Raw genomic sequence first — 15,236 nt, forward strand, 5'->3', positions numbered from 1 at the left:
ATGCCTGCAGACACAGAAACATTGTGAGGGAGGCAGGGGGGGTATGTATACTGCATGAATAAATTTAAATATTGATATAAGACATGCAGCTACATCTTACATAATACATTAAAGCTCCCATAAATAGCAGATGACTGCAAGACGTTATCTAATTGCACTGAACTCAAAGCACTGTCACTGTAGTGTGAGTAATGTCTGAGGGATGCTGGGCTGAAACATTACATATATGTCATCCTGAATGTCTGAGCTCATCCTTGGCTCCTTAACAGATCAATTACACGCTGTATGGCGAGATACATTCACGGAACCGAGCTAAATCATGTAAGAAAGACTATCAAAAAAAAATAAGAGCTTTAAAAATGAACAATTAGCGTACTGGTACATTTTGTAGCGTCTCTTTATTGACGTACTTTCCCGCACAGGGGCGTTGTTTCAACTCTGTTGTGTCGCAGCTGTTTAAAACAAACAGTTGAACAGCAATTAGGCGGTCACGTACAGGCGCCTCTTTGCCGTACACCGCCACAAGCGTCGTGATCTTACCTCACGCCGTACGCCGACTCCTACTGCCGTAAAACCCGCTTCTTTGCCCATGTGATGCTACAAGCTGAAGTCGGCGCGGCTACTCAGGGAAGCTAGTGTGTGTAGCTGAAGGTGGAGGGCAGACTCTTGTGTTTAAGCAGACACAACCTCGTCTCACAATCATGGAGGGAGCCGACGAGTTCATGAAGTACCGCTCACCGCTGGTGTCCAGGTATGCCAGCAAGGAAATGGCGTACAACTTCAGTGACAGGAAGAAATTCACAACCTGGAGAAAGCTGTGGATCTACCTGGCCAAGGCTGAGAAGGTGTGTAGCTGCTTTACAGCAAACACAGCATGTGTCTTTGCCATTATTGTGCTTCTAAACACAATTTTTTCATGCTTAAGGTTTTATGAGCTGAAGTTTGCGACCTTCAGGAGCCATATTAAGTTTCCTGCTCTAAATATAGTTTTAAGGAGGACCCCCTTTAAGAGCTCTCTGCTATGCATGACTGTCAGGTCCTGAATGAAGCAGAGTTGTGTCTGCTACTTGTACTATACAACAAGCAGAAAGAAAATCCACATATAATGTAGAGAGGGGTTATTTTATCATGATTCAAGACTTTTCAATTTTGATTGGTGTAGTTTGCACAGAAACCATGTGTAAGTTTTAATGTATTTCGTGAATATGAATTTTAGCAATTAAAGGTCTATTGCAGGGGTGTCAAAGATACGGCCCGTGGGCCAGAACCAGCCCACCAAAGGGTCCACTCTGGCCCACTAGAGAACTAGACTAAGGGTTCGTCCCAATTAGAGATGTACCGATACCACTTTTTCCTTCCAGATAACGATATCGATCCCTGAACCTTAGCTATCTGCTGATACCGAGTACCGATCCGATACCAGCGCATAAAATAAAAATGGATGGGATATGAATTGTTGTATGTCTCAACTCCTAAAACTCTATGTAAAATATTAAGAAATAAATATGTAATAGTAGAATAAATGCCATAAAACTTTTTTTTATTATTATTATCCAGTGTTGACACAGATCAAGACACAGGTTAAAGTGCAGCCACACAATTTGGTAAAAAAAAAAATACATTTTAAAGGCTACAGTAGAATGCTTTTTAAACTCTGCTCCATCTGTTTCGTTTGCCTGTAGTGTGCGTATGCGTAACGACGTGAAGCATTACGTGGTATCGGATTGGTCATAGGCTGTACTCACCGATACCCGATACCGCATTTTAGGCAGCATCTGAGGCATTTCCGATACTGGTATCGGTATCGTTACAACTCGAGTCCCAATACTCACACTTCCCCTCAAAATTGGCCCTAGCCCTTGTTTTGCACGTTCCTGCGAAGGGCTAGGGTGCTTCTCAGCCTGTAAAATCACCACTTAATTTGAAGGGCCGTGTGATGCATACTTGTGAACCCATCTCAACTGAGGGGAAGATTGAATTTCCCAGGTTGCATTGCAAAACTATCCAGCCAGGCGCGTTTTCCAGGAAGATGGCAGCCTCCATGAGAAAGCCATCGCAAAATTCAAGTACTATTTTCGCAAATAAACACGCAAAAATTCCAAAATATGTCAAAATGTGTTATGTTTCTGCACAATGCATTGTTATCTGTAAGTGTTGAGTTAGAATGTGAGTTCTCCGTGCAAGAAGCCTATGTCGATGATACGTGCGACCTAGGTGAACACGTCTGTTACGCTAATTTGCATGAAGTGGCATCCCAATTCGTAGGTAAAATTCCCTAACCCTCAACAATACCCCTTCATCATTGAGGGGAATCTATCTGGTGAGTGCACTTGAAACCAAGGGGTAAGGTTAAGGGAAGAGAATTGGGATTGGCCCAAAGGATGCTTTTAAACCTGCCCTGTTTGGTTCAGTTCAGTCAAACTCAAGTTCATTTGCCCCCTCAGTGCAGTTCATTTGGGCGGGTGTGAACACAGCAATCACACTCAGGTGTGCACCAAAACAACCAGACTGAGACCTTCTTGAAGAGGTGGTCTCAGTCTGGTTACAAACGAACTCTGGTGCGGTTGGTTTGTGGTGAGAAGGTGTTCCGACCTGGATGTGAAGCAACTGCAGTCACATGACACATTGTTTGGGTTAAACATGAGCATGTTACAGTCCTGGAGGATTATTAATGTGCACCTCCTCCTGTACTGCCTTAATATGCACATTCAGCACATCCAATGCATCAAAACATTGTTTTCTAGTTGGAGCCGCGCCTCGTTTTCAAACTGTATGGTTTGACTAAAATGAACAATGACAGCAATATAGTCCACGATGAGCAGCGCTAAAATCAACCTGCGTAGTTGTCCCTCCATTGTGACATTAGAAAGTGTCACATTTATCTTGCAAGTGTTCTCTTCTTCAACGTTTGCTTTACTTCCTGGATTTTTCCCACATGGAAATTCTGACCAATCAAGAGCAGCTTTCTCACACAAGGCATTTGATCTGGTCCGCCTGTAAATGCTGCCGTGAGAACACGAACCAACTCTAGGCAATTATACAACTTTGGAACAAAATGAGTCCCTGATTCAGACCAAAGGAGACGACTCTAGGTCTGAGAGCACCCTGAGAGGTTCCAAGGTTTCAGGAGCAGGTTAAACAATGTGTTGCCTACTTCATGTAAGAGGCTTCAGAGGCGTCAGGGGCGTTTCCACTCTGACCAAGATACAGTTCTCTAATTAACAATGAATACTGTGACTATGTTTAAAGATACTGAAAAAAAATTGCACTTATTTTTCTTGAGACATTTCAGTTCAATACCATAGATAAGGAAATGTAAATGGTATAATAGCCATCAAATTCCATACCTCGGTATACCGGTTTGTCAGTATACCACTGCAGCCCTTCTGCAGACTTTTGGATTTGTATTCCAGGATACCAAATAGTACTTGTTTCCGTGGACTGTTCATTAAAATGGAGGCTGGTAAAAGCACAAAGGTTATATTGCCCTGATTTTCTGTCCTTGTCTGTGGCTCTTTTCTATGATAACCAGAGACAGAAAACATTGGTCAAAAGCCAACTGTGTCACTGCAACAAACCTCAACTCTTCTCTGTTTGAGCTACTCTTCATTGATGTTACACACAGTTTCTCCATTTGTTCCCGCTTAAATAACTTTAAGGTTGTTAAAATCACTCACTGTCTGACATTTTCACTCATATTTCCTGTATCAGCTTATATACATATGTCAGATTATAAAACCAGAGATTCCATGTTTTCTATTGCTGCCCCACTCCATTAGATGGAAATATTCTACATGCATTGTGCCTAATTTCATACATATTTCCTCATAAATCAGTCTCGTGTATTTGGTTTCATTGGAAACTTGTGGTCTTCTGGAACTGACACTAAATGATTGTGGGTTTATAAAGGATGTTTGGCTGCACAGAGTGAGTCTGTAATGACTGATGGCTTCTGGGGTCGTTAGAAAACACCCTCTGAAACATCCTGACATTTAGCTCCCAAACTAAACAGCCATGGGATCTCTCAGCTCGTGTTTAGCACAGCGGGGTCAAAGATGATTATTATTTAACCGAGCAGAATTTTGAAGTTGCAGATGATTTAAGAACAACTATTAATGTAACCCTGTAGGCATCACAAAGGCTCAGACACTAATTCCTCAGAGTGAATTGTACATTTGTATATTAAAAACGGGCATGTGGGGGATTAACTGGAGAGGGATCCTGTCTCACATGTATCACCTCACATGACCACACAGTAATCAGATCTGATCAGAGTCCATCTTTTCTAGCTCTCCTGTATTTTGACGTGTTTTTCAGGGGTAAGCTTTGCCACAGTTTGCCTGGGCAGAGTTAGTGAGGCCTGTGGCTGCCGCTGTGTGGCTTGTGTATGAAAATAGCATGCAGAGAATGTCACAGTAACAGGAGACCGCCCCATGAGACGCTGCATGTTAATAGCCTGACATAGCTTCTGTAGCCTTTGTAGTTTTTTTTTTTTAATCATTTCTTATGTTGGTTCACTATTTGCTTGCTCACAGTCTGACCTTTGACCCAGCAGGGTTTGACATTGCTGTGTTGTAACATAGAGGGAGAGAGGTACATTTAGGGCTCAGTTTCTCAATTAAGTAGTCCCATCATATGACTGCTGTATCCTGATAGAAAAACTCCAATCTAATCAGGATCTCACGAGGAGAGCACATGCCTGTCAAGAGAAGGATGACTAATGTCACATCAGGCTGTCTGTCTACTGTTCAAAGATCTTCAAGTGACGTGATTTTTTTTTAATCTTAAAGGGACATTTTACTCCAGAATATTAAAAAATACTTATTTTTCCTCTTACCTGTAGTGCTTTTTATCAGTTTAGGTTGTTCCAGTGTGAGTTTCAGAGTGTTGGAGATATCAGCCGTAGAGATGTCTGCCTTCTCTGTAATATAATGCACTGGTTCCCTACTGGTCCAGTCACGAGGTACAGATTTCTCCTTAGTCATAATTTAAAGGTCCATACAGATGAATCCATTCAGTATCATACTTGTGTTTGGCCATGTCATCCAGCTAGTTTGCTGTCTCTATCAAGTAGCTGTCTGTTAGTCACTCACTCTACAGCAGGAAAATAAAAGTTCTGTAAATCCACTGTACTTAAAGTGTGTTTTTACAAACTTGCGGTCCATTCAGAATGTGACCCACTTTTTTGACCAGGACCCACCAGTTGGGAACCACTGATATAATGGAAATGGGAATTGAGATCCGGTTCCTAACTGGTCCCATCCCTTTCTGCATAACTACACCCCCCAATTGTATCATGGCACCGAAGGAAGTGTGCATCTACTGCTGCACCACTGAGCTGTCTAGTTACATCTTAGGTAAAGTGGACGCCATTAATGTTCACGTCTGTCTTGAGCACGAGCCTCATGTCCATGAATAGATGCACGCTTCCCTCTGCGTGGTTACACAGTTGGTGGGTGTAGTTCGGTGGATCGAGATGGGAATTGACCTATGGCTAAGCCACGCCCCCCTCCACTCACTCGGACAAACTATCAACATTCAGTGCCCGGCGCTATGGCAGGTGTCAAAGTACACGGCATTTCGCAGGAGGCAATTGATGATTTTTGGGGACATAACGATCAGCTGTCATTGAGAGGTGGCCAAAAGGGCCTAAACTACACATTGGAGGGATATATTCATCATTTTATTGTTGAGAAGGTCGATGAAAAGCTTAAATTACAAGCCAAAATTTACAGGTCACAGTGTACGCTTGTGAACCGCATCTGGTTGCCGTCACCATCAAAGACAACAAGTTAAAGTGCCACTGAAGTTAAGGTTTTTGGCTCAGAATATGAGAAAAGGATAACGGCCTTTTTACCATCTTTACCAAGAGTGTCTCTCCGTTAGTTTGGTGCTACAGTATTTACACTGAATCATTCAGCAGAACGTTTGCCAACCTTTGTTATCTCTGCCATTACAGATAAGTTAATGAAGCTAAGCTCCAGAAGTTAACGTTAGCTTAACTAGAGCCCTTTGGACAACAGCTAACAATGATGTACGATCACCAAAGTACAAAACTAGAACAAAATAGGCTAATGAACTCCCAGCAAACAAGGTGACATGATGAACAACGCAGCTAGGAGCTAACCTTAGGCTAACTTTAGCTAACGTTAGCTAGAGATGTTAAAGATAACTTTATATTTCTTTCCAGCAAAGTGACAATATGTTGCCTCAAACACAATGTTGACTTACCTTAGAACAGATGTAGACATCATTGTTAATCTTATTCACGTTGAGTTGATGTTGTGGTCTAACGTTACCACACAGCTTTATCCAAAGGAGACACTTTTCTCGGTTGAGATGTGGTTTAAAGTGTAAAAAATCCACCTGGTCGCCCAGCCTCTCAGGATACCTTGTGTCAGAGTTGCATGTACCCCATGCACACCGTTTGACCATTTTTAAACTTCAAATCTCAGAAAAAGCTCATAAAACCGAACAAAACTGACTTTCTGTGATGCATTTCAATGGACGTCCAGGTAGAGAATGTCCGAGTGTATGGGAATGGCTATATGCACTGTGATTGGTTCATCGCATTTGAGGGCGGGACTTAGCCATAGGTCAATTGAGAACCAGATGTGTTGTCCGAAACTTCTGAGTCATATACCTACTGTTTATTCCTAGCCGCAATGTCTTCCCTTCATCACTGTGTCTCTTCTCTCACCTGTCTTGTTGTCTTCACCGTTCTCCTCAGGCTTTGGGTCTGCCCATCACAGACGCCCAGATTCAGGAGATGGAGAGCCATGAAGTGGACATTGACTTCGCCATGGCGGCCGAGGAGGAGCGTAAGCTCAGGCACGATGTCATGGCTCACGTCCACACCTTTGCACACTGCTGCCCCACCGCTGCTCCCATCATCCACCTCGGTGCCACCTCCTGCTACGTGGGAGACAATACTGTAATTATCACGGACATTGTGTTCATTTTTTTGATTGCATGATCAGTCATCTCATATTTTCTCTCTCATGTGTCTGGTGATGATGATAAAACTCCAACTCTGCTCGCAGAGCTTTTCTTCAAAAGAGCTCATGTTCTCTAAGTGGTTTTGTTTTTCCTCCTCAGGATCTGATTATGCTGCGTGATGGATTCGACATTCTCTTGCCTAAGGTGAGGCTCAGCTGTTTCCCGGAAAGCACGCACACCCATCCAGTTGTGCGTCTATGAAATTGGTATATGAATCTTTTTTTCTTGGCAAGCCTCAGCTGTTCAGTAACAAGTCAGCAATGTAGAAATAATTCACCACGGTAGATTATTTGCAGTATTTTGTCACACCACACATAGATAACAGAAGTAAGCTTAACATGCGGGGGTTGTATGTGCGTGAATAACAGCGGCGTATTATGTCATAATTCATCGCTGAAACCTTTTGTTCTTTTTCCCACAGCTGGCCAGAGTCATTGACAGACTGGCAAACTTTGCAGAGAAGTACGCTGACCTCCCCACGCTCGGCTTCACACACTACCAGTGAGTCTGAATACAGCTGAGGGGTGTCCCACCACATGCATCCTATTTGCAATGTTTCCTTACCTTAATTTCTTTCCTGATGAAGTACATGCAGTGTTAACATATATCCTCTCCTCCTCCTCCTCCTGCTCTGCCTGCAGGCCTGCCCAGTTGACCACGGTAGGAAAGCGAGCATGTCTGTGGCTGCAGGACTTGACTATGGACATGCGGAACCTGCAGCGAGCCCGTGATGACCTGCGTTTCCGGGGGGTCAAGGGGACCACTGGCACCCAGGCCAGCTTCCTGCAGCTCTTCCAGGGGGACCATGAGAAGGTACAAATCACTGATAAATTTGCATGTAGACAGTGATGGAGATTTAACATCCAGAAGCATTTTATTATGGTGGATTGTACATGTAACTTGTAGAAAAACTCCCACACACTGTCTGACTTGCAAAAATAATGATTTTAATTTAGACTAGTCCATACCCATTGGTAGCTTTGTCACCTTCTACCTATGCCAATCCTCAATGCCTATGTGCAGTTTCACATAGATTGACCACGTCAGTGAGTAGAAAAACGTGGGACAGACAGAATGACTGACTGACAGATGACACACTGACAGTTTCCGTGATTATGTACAGCATACCATACCATGACTTAGTCATACCAAAAATTAGAAGAAGACAAAACATTGGTCCACAGGGGGAGCCACAGCGATCGGTCGCATTTTAGCCATTTGTAAGCATTTTTCTGTTGTTATAGCGCCACCCAGTTGCCAATTAGAGTTAAATTTCTCCAGTCACCTTGAGGCATCCTGTTCTACATATCTACCAAGTTTAGTAAAAATCCATATGGCGGTTAGGTCTAGATAAGAAATGAGCTCTCTAGCGCCCCCATTTTGTTTGATGGGGTCAATATTGGAGGGGTCCCCTCAGATTATGTGTGGTCATATGCCTACAAAGTTGCGTGGTGATGGGTGAAACCCTTGAGATGTTATACACCTTTATGTGATGAGCCACGCCCTCCGCAATATTCATTGCCTTATAGAAGCTCAGTTTTAGTAAGTTTTCCAACTTTTGCCAAGAGGGAACTTTAGATATTGGTCCCTAGATTATGTTCACCCAGTTTCATACAGATCGCTCAAACTTCCTAGGAAGAGATTCATTTGAAGTATTTTTCAAAAAATTCAAAATGGCGGAAAATCTATATAAGCGGAAGTTATGGGTTCTTGAGGCAAATGTGTTCCTCATGAGGAGAGGCATCTCTGTGCAAAGTTTCATGTCTCTATGACATACGGGGCATGAGATATGCCCATTCAAAGTCTGCAATTTCAATCGGTTGCTATAGCGCCCCCCTTTGGCCAATTGATGTAATATTGCTTCATTCACATCCTCCCATGACCCTCTACCACTGTGCCAAATTTCACATGGATTGACCAAGTCAGTGAGGAGAAAAATGTGGAACAGACACAGACAGAGTTTTCGTCATTATATAGTAAGATTATTGATCAAGCAGTTTTGCCTGACGAATGTCTCGTTACTAAAACGTTGCATCATTATAATCATAATTTTTGTTTGACATTGTGCGGGAATTTTTCTACAAGTTATGTTCTGCTTGTCCCTCTCCTACGTACCTGTTTGGAAATAGATGTGCAAAGTATCCTTTTCACCTGGATGATAAATGTAACAGTGCTCAACTTTAATAATTTTCCTTCATCAGGTGGAGGAGCTTGACAGAATGGTGACGGAGATGGCGGGCTTCAAAAAGTAAGTTCTGTATTTAAATAAACAAGATGAACAATTCCTGCTTCTAATATTTTGTAGAATAAGATCTGTTTTGTAAGTATGATGGAAGACATGATTAGAAAAGAGTAAGAGTGTTGCAGACAGCAGCAGTGTAACGGGCTCCAGTGTAACCACTCGGGGCATATTCGTACCTTCAATGTACATCAGCTAAAAGTGCTTGTTTTTGCCACTGACAGGCACAGATTTTTTCTATAAGGGCCTCATAATATTATGGGAAGGATCCCGACAGAGAGAGACTTTGTTGTTGAAGAGTAAGACCCCTTTTGTTTTACTAGAAACAGCCCTCAAATCGGTATCGCCAAACTCACCAGACTCCATTTAAATAAACAGTATTTTTTTTCATCATAAAACAGACTTTATTCAAAGTGGACAGAAACAAAATAAAACTCATAAAAGCGTCTTGGTTCATCTCTCCACTGTTCTATAAATCACCAACTCTAATTGGGTTGAAACAAACTCTTAATTCACCCAGTTAGATGTGAAAACTTGCTGGCTCTGTACACGCTAAAATTACTGTTTATTTGAATGGAGTCTGGTGGGTTTGACAATGGTGATTCGAGGCTGTTTCTGGTTAAACAAAAAGGATCTTACTCTTTAACAAGGTCTTTCTCTTCAGGGATCCTTTCCATAATGGTGTCAGACACCTATTATAACAGTCTGACCCTGTCGGTGGCCAAAACAAGCACTTAGAGTGGATGTAAATTGACGGTGTGAACATGTCCCCAGTGGTTACATCGACCTGTTTTCCCGCTGTCAGCTGCAGTGCTCTTGCTAAATACCGGACCAGTTTCAAAAACTGTTGTTCCCATTCGTCACTTAGACACAGCAACATGGGAAAATACCGTCCAGGTTGAAATATACTGAACTCACCCTTTAATAACACAAGACAAGCAGACGTGGAGATGATGCACAGTTCGTAGCAGAGTTATTGTGTAAACTGTGAAATGTCACGACCACAGTATAGGTGGTGTTACTTAACAGATTATGGAGACTTGCTTTATCATGAGCCCTGATGTTGTTCTCATGCTGCACAGAGCCTACCTGGTGACTGGACAGACATACAGCCGTAAGGTGGACATTGACTGTCTGTCCAGCCTGGCCAGTTTGGGAGCCACTGTCCACAAGGTAAGCTGCAGGAGACTCAGAGAGAACTGCTGCCATCTAGTGGTGACAAATGGAAACCTGCACATGCTGTCATAAAGACTTGTCAAAGCTCATCTTTGATCTCTCCTCTACAGATCTGTACAGACATCCGCCTGCTCGCCAACCTGAAGGAGATTGAGGAGCCTTTTGAGAAGGAGCAGATTGGTACATTCACATTCTGCCACACGCTATCCTGTAATGCAGATATCTGTACAAACTATACCAGCATCAAGTTGTCTTTCCTCTCCAGGTTCCAGTGCCATGCCCTACAAGAGGAACCCCATGCGTGCAGAGCGGTGCTGCAGCTTGGCCCGACATCTGGTGGCACTGATGGCCGACCCTCTGCAGACAGCGGCGGTCCAGTGGCTGGAGAGGACGCTGGACGACAGCGCCAACAGGTCAGCACCCCAGACACACATATGCACTGCATGTGGGAGATATTCTGACATGCTTGTGTCAACCCAGAGTTACTCAGTTTTTTAATAAGAGGTTGTTGCTTGTCATTAGAGGTGTAATGGTACAAATATGGTACTGGATCATGCAGAGGTGTTTCTCTCCCGCTTCCTTCCACCCCCTTGCCCACGTGCAGGAGGATCTCCCTGCCCGAGTCCTTCCTGACGGCTGACATCATCCTCAGCACTCTGCAGAACATCACAGAGGGACTGGTGGTCTACCCCAAAGTCATCGAGAGACACATCCGTCACGAGCTGCCCTTCATGGCCACAGAGAACATCATTATGGCCATGGTGAAGGCTGGAGGCAACAGACAGGTACTGGTGTTGATTTTTGATTGTGTGTAACAACAGCCCACTGTGTCCTGACCCTTGTGCTTTAAATAACATGTCTTACTCCTTCAGGACTGCCACGAGAAGATTCGTGTTCTGTCGCAGGAGGCAGCGGCTGTGGTCAAACAGGAGGGCGGTGATAACGACCTGCTGAAGAGAGTTCAGAAAGACCCCTACTTTGCGCCCATTCTGGGGCAGCTGGACGCCATACTGGACCCTAAGACCTTTATCGGCCGTGCTCCCCAGCAGGTACATCAGCAGTCCCTCGTCTTTATACTAGCTACCATCCTGACCACACCTCTACCATGTCAAGAGCTCTCAGCTTTAAGTATCTGTATATGACAGGGTTCCTGCAGAGTTTGGAAAGGTATGGAATCTGATTTCAGTAATTTCCAGGTCTGGACAGGTGTGAAAAAAAAGAATAGAGAGTATGTAAAAATATCTGTTTCCAGACAATTGCCCTCGTTCTGCTTTCTAAAATATATAGTTTCTAAACATAAGTTGGTCCTATAAGCAGAGTGTTTGGAGCAGACAGCGCAGCCAAAATGTTTACTGCTGTGTGAGAGTGTGTTCCACAGTGAACTGGATGTTGTCAAAAGCAAGGCAAGAAGCATGGGGAACGATTGAATTTATTTTCTACTACGGCATCTTCTGCAATGGTTTTCCATAAAAATGAAGGTTATCTTAATCTGTATTCCTGTTAAGACATCCAACAACACAAGAAGACATTTTTATTCCGGGTATGTCAACTGTTTCTCTCCAGTGTCCACTGTTTTTCTGCCACCAGTTAGGCCTGTCACGATAACAAATTTTGCTAATTGCGTCAGAAATTATTGCGATATTGTGCTTTTAAGACAATTTTTATTATTGTTGTAATTTTGCTGTTTTTAGACCCTTTTTTAAACGTATATAATGATAAAAAAGGCATATTGCTGCAAGTACTCACTTTTAATGAGAAAAGACATTTATTTAACAAGAATATTTAGGAGTGCAAAAAAGAAAATTTAAATATCCGAAATAACACGTAAAAATATATGGAAATAAATAAATAAATACAAAAAATAGACTGTCAGTCTCTCACTCTCAGGTGTGCAGTTAAGTTGGTCGTATTCGCTCTTTTTGTTGAGATGGTTTTAGAACAAACCCGGCACACCGGCTCGTCCAAATTACTGGGCTCCCCTCTGTCATTTGGTTTAAATCCAAAACACTCCCACACAGGGGCCGTGGTGTTTGGTTTAGGAACAAGTTCCATGTCTTTCTCTTACACACAACTGTTTTGTTTTTCTCCGCGTCGTCTCCCCCTCACGAAGATCGCACTGTTTGTGTGGCCCATAGCCCCGCCTCCCCCACAGAGACAAAGACACTCGATGACAAAAGCTTTCCCTCCGTTCATTACGCTAATGAACCAATTCACCTGGCTGCCAGACGATGCACGGCAGTGAACGCTCTTGTCGTCCAGTCTCTTTGGTGGAGAGAGACGAGGAAAACAAATACGCATGAGTATGGCAATTAATCGAGGCCAGAAAAGTTACCGTCTCACTTTTAATTTACCGTGCAATTAACCGACATATCACATATCGCGACAGGCCTACCACCAGTATGTGCACGCAACTGCCGTGACCAAAATTGGTCTATAGTTAGTTTCTTTTACAGTCTGGTCCATAATTATTTGGACAATGATACAGTTGTCATCATTTTGGCTCTGTACACCACCACAATGGGTTTTAAATGAAACAATGAATACCTGCTTAAAGTGCAGACTCTCAGCTTTCATTTAAGGCTTTTTTCAAAAATGTAGTATGAACCGTGTAGGAATTACAACCATTTCTTCACACAGTCCCCCGACTTTAAGGGCTCATAAGTATTTGGACAAACTAATCATCAGATGCTGGGTTTCTTCCCTGGTGATGCTCTGCCAGCCCTTTACTGCAGCCGTCTGCACTTCCTGCTTGTGTTTTGGGTGTTTTGCCCTCAGTTTTGGCTTCAGCAAGAGAAACGCATGCTCAGTTGGATTCAGGTCAGATGATATGACTTGGCCATTGCAGAACATTCCACTTCTTTGCCTTAAAAATGTCTTTGGTTGCTTTTGCAGTATGCTTCAGGTCATTGTCCAACTGCACTGTGAAGCATCATCCAATGAGTTTTGAAGCATTTGGTTGAATCTGAGCAGATAATGGTGCCCCAAACACTTCAGCTTTCATCCTGCTGCTCTTCTCAGCAGTCACATCATCAATAAATACAAGAGAACTAGTTCCACTGGCAGCCATACATGGCCATGACATAACAGTACCTCCACCATGCTTCACTGATGAGGTGGTGTGCTTTGGATCATGAGCAGTTCCTTCCCTTCTTCCTTCTCTTGTCTTCCCATCATTCTGGTAGTTGATCTTTGTTTTATCTGTCCATAGTATGCTGTTCCACAACTGTACAGGCTTTTTAGATGGTTTTTGACAAACTCTAATCTGGCCTTCCATTTTTAAGGCTAACCAATGGTTTGCATCTTTGTGATAAACCCTCTGTATTTATTCTAGTGAAGTCTTGTCTTGCTTACAAGGGCAGCAGGATGAAAGCTGAAGTGTTTGGGGCACCATTATCTGCTCAGATTCAACCAAATGCTTCAAAACTCATTGGATGATGCTTCACAGTGCAGTTGGACAATGACCTGAAGCATACTGCAAAAGCAACCAAAGACATTTTTAAGGCAAAGAAGTGGAATGTTCTGCAATGGTCAAGTCACATCATCTGACCTGAATCCAATTGAGCATGCGTTTCTCTTGCTGAAGCCAAAACTGAGGGCAAAACACCCAAAACACAAGCAGGAAGTGCAGACGGCTGCAGTAAAGGGCTGGCAGAGCATCACCAGGGAAGAAACCCAGCATCTGATGATGTCTATGTGTCCAACACTTCAGGCAGTCATTGACTGTAAAGGATTTGCAACCAAGTATTAAAACTGACTGTTTAATTGATGATTATGTTAGTTTGTCCAAATACTTATGAGCCCTTAAAGTCGGGGGACTGTGTGAAGAAATGGTTGTAATTCCTACACGGTTCATACTACATTTTTGAAAAAAGCCTTAAATGAAAGCTGAGAGTCTGCACTTTAAGCAGGTATTCATTGTTTCATTAAAAACCCATTGTGGTGGTGTACAGAGCCAAAATGACGACAACTGTATCATTGTCCAAATAATTATGGACCTGACTGTATTCCCGTGTCATGCACCTAAAAGTGCCCAACCCTCATGGGTTTATACGTTAAGACACCAAAACAGATAGTTGCAGCGTTCACAGATAATTCATAACAATTGAGTTCATTTCAAAATAACAAAAAAGAAACAAACATACTATAACAGCTCATGCACCACTTTTTTTTTTTTCCTGAATATTGTAAAACATTTTTTTTTCTCATTTGACTTGACCAGTTTTGACTATTTTGTGTCGACCCATTAAAAGAAAATCCAAATATAAATCCATTTAAATTACAGGTTTTAATGTAAAAGAGGGGCGTGAATACTTTTACAAGGCACTGAACAGGTTAATAGTCGGGTTTTCAAACCATTTATTCACATAAACATCTCGCTGTTTGTACTCAGATGTCAAGTGTGGTCTGGAAAATCTACCAAGACCTCTCTGAAAATTTGAGTCTGTAAAAGTCTGGAACTATTCATGGTGTGTAATACATCCTCTATATCCTCTCGTCCAGGTGACCAGGTTCCTGTCTGAGGAAGTCCGCCCCCTGCTGGAGCCGTACAAGGCCAAGATGGATGTCAAGATTGAGCTTGAGCTCTGACACTCACACTCATGCACACACACAGATACAGTGACTTGCACTGGAGCCAAGATAGCGAGACTTCATCATGATGTGTGCTGAACGCTGCACCTCAATAAAGAACAATCGTTGAATGAATTCATCTCTGTCACAGTGTTTTCATTTCTGACAACGTGATCAACAATAATGTGGTAATAAATTATGTTGATAATGTTTCTATCACGTTTATTGACAGGAACCAAAGGTCATATGTGCT

The 15,236-nt window shown here is 42.8% G+C and overlaps 1 protein-coding gene across 1 annotated transcript; it reads left to right on the plus strand.

Annotated features, from left to right (window-relative positions):
* Positions 1 to 576: 576 nt before the first annotated feature.
* adsl (adenylosuccinate lyase) lies at positions 577 to 15,118 on the plus strand. Its single transcript, XM_033643856.2, has 12 exons — positions 577 to 845; positions 6,731 to 6,934; positions 7,099 to 7,143; positions 7,421 to 7,500; positions 7,641 to 7,812; positions 9,201 to 9,247; positions 10,321 to 10,411; positions 10,525 to 10,594; positions 10,680 to 10,827; positions 11,019 to 11,199; positions 11,287 to 11,463; positions 14,915 to 15,118. The coding sequence occupies exons 1-12, from the start codon at positions 702 to 704 to the stop codon at positions 14,999 to 15,001; spliced, it is 1,446 nt and encodes a 481-aa protein (XP_033499747.1). The 5' UTR covers positions 577 to 701; the 3' UTR covers positions 15,002 to 15,118.
* Positions 15,119 to 15,236: the final 118 nt, after the last annotated feature.

Source organism: Epinephelus lanceolatus, chromosome 18 (genome assembly GCF_041903045.1).
Source record: "Epinephelus lanceolatus isolate andai-2023 chromosome 18, ASM4190304v1, whole genome shotgun sequence".
Taxonomy (NCBI): Eukaryota; Metazoa; Chordata; class Actinopteri; order Perciformes; family Serranidae; genus Epinephelus; species Epinephelus lanceolatus.